The sequence below is a fragment of the Nematolebias whitei genome, chromosome 22 (genome assembly GCF_014905685.2).
Source record: "Nematolebias whitei isolate Nwh7 chromosome 22, NemWhi1, whole genome shotgun sequence".
Lineage (NCBI taxonomy): Eukaryota > Metazoa > Chordata > Actinopteri > Cyprinodontiformes > Rivulidae > Nematolebias > Nematolebias whitei.
In genome coordinates, this window is record NC_056519.1 from 13,431,957 (window position 1) to 13,439,887 (window position 7,931).

Consider the following 7,931-nt stretch of genomic DNA (forward strand, 5'->3'; position numbering starts at 1 on the left):
TGTGTGTGTGTGTGTGTGTGTGTGTGTGTGTGTGTGTGTGTGTGTGTAACGTCTTCAAAACGCAGTCTGCTTGGATCGATGACGCCTCCGTCAGAACGCTACAGAGTAGTCTGTCAACTAGATTTACTTTCACGTCTCGACTGAACCCTGATACGTTTAAAGGTTTTACAAATCCTCTGTGGTGGCGCTGCGAGGGGGATGCTTGCTGTAATAACTTTAGCAGACGCGTAGAGCAAAAAAAAAAAAAAAAAAGGTTTGTAATTCCCGTGTTGAATTCAGAGGACATTTGTGATCTCTTTCGACACTTTTTTATAAACAGGATTTATAAGTCTGTGCGCGTGCCTGCCAAACTTGAAAGGAAATTTTTAAGTGGCTTCTTTACAAGACCTGAACTGAAACCTTATGATGCAACTGAAATTTTATTGATGCTTATGCTACATAATAACTTTTAAAAGATGCCTATTAAAACACAGTGGAAGAAGAAAACACATGGTGAAGCAGGCATCAAATTAAGTAAATGCATGATTTTATTAGAAATCCTTGATGCATTGTTATTTTAAGCCCTGCTTGGAATCTGTTTGCTGGCATTCAAGCATTTAGCCAACCTTAACATGTGGGCAGCATTGAAGACCACGTCAAACTCCGAGTTGTCCAGCTCCGCAGCCTGCTCTGCCATCTCCGCAGCCTCACCAAGACGAGACTGCTCCAGCAGGAACTGGCCTGCATGGGACGGAAGAGCACATTTGTTTTTAAGGAGAACTGAGCTACAAGCGTTCAGATCACAACTTGGACCCTCTTTTTTTTTTTCTTCCCTTCTCGTTGTTTTTCTTCTATACTGCAAACAAAGAGATGGAAATAAACTCATATTTTCTGTTTAGTCAGCCCAATTATTTTTTTTTTCTCCCATTAATTCAACATTTTATTTATACAGGCTAGTCTCATTAAGCCTCGGACTCCTTTACAAGAGAAACCTGTTTTTTTTTTAAACAAAGAACACAGATGAGGTAAAGACAACAATGACAATGGCAGACAATCACATTAAAAAGCATATAAATTAAAAAACATGAATGGAAGAAAATTATGTTTAAAAAAAACAAAAAAAACCCGAAATGAACATCTACAATGTAAAGTGATATAAAATACTAAACAGGAACATGTCTGTGTTGCTTTTTGCCAGGAACTCGGCAGATGTTTGAAGCCACTTAGAGGTCAAGGTCAAGAGCTTCAGATCTTTTAGCAAGATATTCCAGGAAACAGGAGTGGAGCAGGAGAAGGCCCTTTCTGTCTTACAAATCATGACTGGATGATGTCAAAAGCAGACTGTAAAAGCTGGAAAACCTTAGCAACTGCTCTAGCTCGACAATAAACTACAGTACTTTGTCGTCGGTATAGAAATGTAAGGATGCATCAGGAATGATCTATAACTTATGTAGATTGTGAAGAGTGTGGGTCCTAAGACTGAGCCTTGTGGTACACCATTAACTGATAAGTGGAAGAAGTACCATTATGTTGAGCACATTGTCTCCGATGCCTGAGTTTCAGCCTGAGTTGCTTTGGCTACTATTAACCAAGTAGTAAGATCTTAATGTAGCAGAGAAAGTGGTACTGAGTGCTCCTCATGCAACACCGAGTCTGTCTTTGTCTTTGATTTGTTTGTTTTTTCTCCTTTTTTGTCAGGCTAAGCTCAAACTGACGAAAGTTTCATAAAAGTATCTGACAGGCAGGAAGTGCCTGAGGAAGAAAAATAAAGACAAATTGGAGAAAGTGAGACTGGAAGAGTGGGGTGTAAATATTGCGTTTGGCATCGACTGAGAACAAAGATGCACGTCTGTTCGCTGTCTTGCTTTTAAGCGAATTTGATATCAGCGCACGTCGGGCCATGTGAGGGACTGTTTACACCGGGACGTGTCACTGAGCACAATGGCCGGAAAGAGGATATTGTCAAAGCTTTCACCTGCTGTGTCCTCAACACATGCATGCCTTTGTGTGTTTATCTGCTTGTGTTGTAACATGGAATGATTTCATCAGCCCAAACAAACATCACCCATACAAGCTAAGATGGAATGTAAAAGTAAAGGCTTCAGAAGAGGAAATGGCTCGGTCCAAAGACAGCAACAAACCTGGAGGTACTGATCAACCTAAACTAAAAGATCTTCAACCAGAAGGAACTGACGGATAAGAAATGGGACATTGAATGATGGTGGTTGTAGCAGAGTGGGACAGATTTAATTTCCTGTCAATATACGAGGGAGCAAACTGATATGAAACACTGCACTAACAGAAGCGCATCAGCAGCAGAAACACGGTGTCACGTTAACTTTCTGTTAGGAATAGTAAACCACGTCTTGTCTAAACAGAACAGATCTATGCTTCTGCACGTGCTTGTACCAGCTAAAATTCGAACAGCTCCAGCACCTCCAGGATCAAAACTAATGATAAAGTAAAAGCTGCAATAAAAGCTAAGCCAGGGATGATATGTGGGATTTATTACCCAGCTTTGATGCTTTTTTAAATTTTATATCAAAATACATGAGCAGGAGGCCTGGACATAATTTAGTTTGTGACACAGACTCAGATGGGAAATTGTTTTGTTTTTTTTCTTATCGATTTAATTTTAGGTTTAATAACAGTTCTGCTATTGTTAAAGCAAACCTGAGTATTTATAGATAAAATGGAAAAAAAATTTAATTAAAAAAATAAAACAGGCCAAGAGATTTGACAAAGTCTGCTCCTGCCTCATCCAAAACCTGTTTATTACCTTTTTTAGACTTTATTTTATTCAGTTTTATAATATTGCATTTACATGTGAATAAAGGAGTTGACCGCAACAAAATTCATTTTAGTGGAATTTTACAAGAAACAACAAAAGCTGTTTGAGAAAACACTTTGTGACAGTGGAGATGAAAAAACATAAAATAAACACATGCTCAGTGATAAAGAGAGAAGGTTAACTATGTGGCAGTGGTGCTTGATAGTTTGAACCTTTCAGAATTTTCTCTATTTCTGCATAAATATGAATACAGTAGTCTTTCGCTACTTCGTGGTTCAACTTTCGCAAACTTGCTCATTCACGTTTTTTCAAAAATAAGATTGGACATAACACACAACTGGCTGATAGATGAATGAGCTGCATGATCGGTGTGGATTTATAATAAATTAATTTAAATGATTTCTGCTGCACCTGTGTGCAGTCCACAGGTGCAGGGAGAAGCTTCCTCCTGCAGCATGTCATGATCTCCACTCTGCAGCGGAGAGGTGGGCGTGGCCAAGAGCGCAGCCAGTGGCAGAGGGTGGCGATCATGACAGCCTGTGCTCATTTAGAACGTTGTTTAGAATATTACAAGAGTGTGGGAAGGGTTTAAACGCCTTAATTAAAATAAAATATATATATAATCTCTAGTACTACTGTTCCTGTGGTTTTTCACTTATCGATTGGGGGGGGCTGAGAAAGGAAACCCCTGCTATAAACGAGGGATTACTGTATATTTTCCTCAATAAATAAATGACCGTGTATATTTGTCTAATTTGTTTAACTGGGTTCTCTTTATCTACTTTTAGGACCTATGTGGAAAATCTGATGTTTTAGGTCATTTATGCAGAAATCTAAAAAATTCCAAGTGTTCACAAATTTTCAAGCACCACATTGCAAATAAGGGATGAAATATTTTTAGATTTGGCAAAATTCTGACCAAACTTTCATGAGTTTAAACAAGCAATGTTTTAAATTGTACTATATTAACAATCAGCCCTCCAAAAGCAGTTAAGTTCTGATAGATTTAATAATTTAGTATTGATACATGCAGCCCTAATTACTTTATTCCAACAAGCTGATCAAGTGCCTGTCATTACATGCTCTGATATATTTCCTCACCATAGTGCATGTAGCAGTTTCCTTTAGTCCGATCCAGTTGAATTGCCCTCAGATAGTACTTCTCTGCTTCAGTCTTCCGGCCCTAAAATAAAAGACGAATGCAAATCAGTTAATTAAAATAATCCAGCTGTTTTCGATGATCAGAAGTCTGAAAACATCAAGTTTGTATAGTTTAGCTAAGTGTGTCGTGCTTTTCGACAATATGGATCGTCAATGTCTTACCCTAATGTAGGTGAAAACAAGCGCACGTTTATGAAATGTATTGTATTAACTGAATTGGTTAAAGTGTCAACACTCTGACTGAACATATTGCGTTACAAATGTAGCCCTGTAAATGATCAGAGGGTAATTTATGCTAATGAAGAAGAAGCTATCCATGCTTAACCTTTCAAGATAAATGTCCAATGTGTATGTGTGTGTGTTGGAGGGTGGGGGGGGCAGCCAAAGGTCTCCTGCTCCTGTGAGCACATGGCTCTATATCTTCTGTTTCCTGTTTCATGCCGCAGCACTGATTGCTTCCACATTGCTAACGGACTTGCCGTTCAGTAAGAAATGAGCGGGCTGAGCATATTAGCGTTGCCTCATTAGTTTCTTTCCATGTTCGCGTTCGCTGTAAATGAATAGAGGAATTTCTGGGCCTGGGTATTTTATCTCAAAATGTCTGAGTCTTTTGCATTAAATCAAACCTCCCATCCAAACATTTATCAAAACTGTGTCATCACTGCATATTTGTAAAAAAAAAGAAAAAAAGGTTTCAGTTCTAATGTTAAATCAATGATGGTGATACATTTGTCACGTTAGGAGTTACTATATCTACTTAAACATATTTGTTTAGAGCCTTAAAAAGTCATCATGGTAAAAGTAGTGTACAAAAGTTGTACAATACATCGTTAGAAATAGACCATGATGCACTGCAGCCTGACCCAACAGAGCAAGCTAAATGAGGCTAATGCTTGAAAGTGCTTATTATCTAGGTGTCTTTATTGCAAAGTGACCCATCTTCATCTGTCTGAGCAGTGAGACCTGAAAAAATATAAGAAAAATGTGAACTCATTCTATTTTTGAAACCCTTAACAATTCTGTGCAGAAGTATTTTGTAGGTGATGATAAAAATACAAAATATATTTAAACATTAAAGAGTGTGATATGCTTGCAACTGCAGTCCGTGCTTGTGTAAATGGTTACATTTCAGCAAAAAAACATATTAACAGATGCATGTGAAGACACTGTCAGTATTATGAAGATGAATTATAAGATTTAAACTTCTCAGCCAAAACCAGCATTCACTCATTCAACCTTTAATTTATACAGGTTAGTATCAGTGAGTCACGAGGACTCATTTACAAGAGAAACCTGTTAAGTTCACATCCATAAGCGAAAGCAGAGACATTTGGACTACAGCTGATGAGCTGTAATCAGTTATGAGGCTAACTTCATTATTATAAGGAAGAAATGAGGTATTCAGTTTAAAAGTGTTCTTCTACTAAAGGCGATTTTTAATCCAGATCTTACATGCACAAAGTATAAGAACTCAGTTTAACCTTTCCTTCACTTGTTTGTTGTTGATTGACTGAGGTGAGACAGTAAAAAAAAAAAATGTAGAGATTCAATAAGGAAGCAGAGTAATTGCATTAGAAGCCTGTCCAGGGCCCATCTAATCCCTGCCTCCTAAACCCTGCTGTAACAGAGTGTGCTAAAGTACTGTAATAATCTGAAGCCCTGAGCCTGAGGGAGAAGGGGTTTGTGTGTGTACTATTTATTTAAGATCCTCAAATCTCTCGAGCAAGAAGAGAGCTGCGGTTTCACGTCCTTAAAGATTACAGCTGCTGTTTGTGCACAGACATCCATGCTGCTTGTGTCTTCCCCAAGTACCCGAGGCAGAGGAAGGGAAGAGGTTAAGCATCTTCAGGAGGGTCGCACAGGGCACATCGTTCAGCTCCCCAATCTAGACTTGACTCAGCTGTGAACACATCTGTCATCATGTGTGTTTTTGTTGTAGAACGGGGGAGATATTGGAAAGAGGAAGTAAGGGCGTGTGTGTGTGTGTGTGTGAAGGAAAACCACATTTTAAAAGCAAGGCGTTCTTTAAGAGAAGTTCAGTAAATTTGTGTGATCTCTGCTAATGCTTACTCACATGCTTTGAGAAATATTGCCACTTTATATGATTAAAAGAAAGTCTGGCTCCTCGGAAGAATAACATATAGGATGAAGAGTCAGAATAACCATTAAACTTCCATATTAACTATGCTGGTTACTGTAATAGGGTTTAGTTTGAGTACATCTAATGATACATACAATGATGGACAGGAGTTTGCCATAGGTGAGGTGGGCTGGAATATGGTCAGGTTTGGCTTTAAGGGATGCTGTGTACCAATGTTCAGCCTCCTCCAGCCTGTTCAGCCTCATGTAGGCCTCCCCTGAAACCAACCACACGGCACAAATCAAGATCAGGCTCACATTAGAATCAAGAAAAAACTCAAACTACTTTGAAAAAATACCAAAGCTCATGCTCAATAATCCAGGTATAAAATCCAACAATGTTCAGTCACGTCATCTGGACGGTTTCTTTTTGTTGCTGAGACGTTTCGTCCTCCATCTAAAGGACTTCTTCAATCCGAGAAGCCACCTAACAAACTGATTCCCACAAACGGCATACTCCATATTGGAAAAAAAAAACCCAGTTTGCTTGTGCTAAAGATCATTGAGCACCACCATGAGCTTAGCACCAGAAGATTGTGTTTTTTTCCCACTATGGAGTATGCTGTTTGTGGGAATCGGTTTTTTAGGTGGCTTCTCGGATTGAAGAAGTCCTTTTTGTATGAAAGACAAAACATCTCAGCAACAAAAGAAACCGTCCAGATGACCTGACTGAACATTGTTGTACTTTAAAAAAAAAAAATTGTTGTACAGAGAATACAAGTAGTCTTGAGGCTCAGTCTAAATAAAGGTTGAATGAAAATATAAATCTAAATAAACTGAATAACATAACTTAAAATGGACTAATTCCCTTTTTGTTAAAAAGTGACATTTGGACACTTTATTATGTGCACATGCAGCTTCTGTTACAATTATCACGGTTTTCTATTTGTCCATCCCTTACTTGCATAAGAGTACTTTTTTTTTTTCCATGCATTCTTTTAGGCACAAATTAAACTCCTCAACAGGTGAGAATCTTGGTCAAGGAGAAAAAGAGTTTCTGCACAGTGATGGCTCTCACTTCAGTTTGTATCCTGAATCAGTTAGCATACCTTGACAGGAGCTCATATTTGGTTTTGATATGGATTATTTTTTATTTAGTTTTACTTATTTGTGCATTATAGCTGCATTAAAGAGAACTATTATTCTGAAAGTCTGCAATGTTTTTTTTTTTTTTTTTTTTTTTTTTTTTTTTTTTTTTTTTTTTTTTTAAAGAACTTTATTATGAACACAATTTACAAACAAACCAGGCAAACAGTGTAGTACAATATAATAAACAAATTTCACAGGTTGAGTTATTTACATTCAAAAGACATACAAGAAAAAAAATTAAAATAAATACATTAAAAAAAAAAAATAAATAAATAAATTTAGAGGTTTATATCAAATCAAACGTATTGATCAAATTATAAAGTTGTTGAGCAGATTTACTTTTAACCAATTTAAGAGACTCACAAAAAGATTTCAGGTTATTTTTCCAATGAGATAAATTTGGATTCACCTTAAAAAATCTACATTTATGAATAAAGTACTTTCCTAGTAAAATTATGTTATTAATTAAAAATTCTATTTTAGAGTTTTGAAAATAAACACCAAATTTTATTATTGTTAAAGTCAGATCAGGCAATTCAATTCCCTGGGTCTGAAGCCAACCCCACATACTTCTCCAAAAGTCTAGACTGACATTGCAGTTGAAAAAAAGATGATCTAAATCCTCCTCTTCATCATCACAAAATGTGCATCCAGCAGTATCAAACTTGAATCTAGATCTGATAAAAGCATTAGTTGGATAGATGTGATTTAGAATTTTAAAATGGACTTCCTTAAGTTTTGGAGGAAGTGGAAAAGAGATATATTTTGTCCT

At 37.1% G+C, this 7,931-nt stretch overlaps 1 protein-coding gene across 1 annotated transcript in view; it reads right to left on the minus strand.

Annotated features, from left to right (window-relative positions):
• LOC119428489 (protein O-mannosyl-transferase TMTC2) overlaps window positions 1–7,931 on the minus strand; it is a 33,844-nt gene that overhangs the window by 8,709 nt on the left and 17,204 nt on the right. Inside the window, exons 8-10 of the mRNA XM_037696171.1 lie at window positions 6,167–6,288; window positions 3,872–3,953; window positions 606–720 (exon numbers count right to left, since the gene is read on the minus strand). Coding sequence (XP_037552099.1) covers window positions 606–720; window positions 3,872–3,953; window positions 6,167–6,288 — 319 coding nt within the window. The remainder of the gene's footprint in view (window positions 1–605; window positions 721–3,871; window positions 3,954–6,166; window positions 6,289–7,931) is intronic.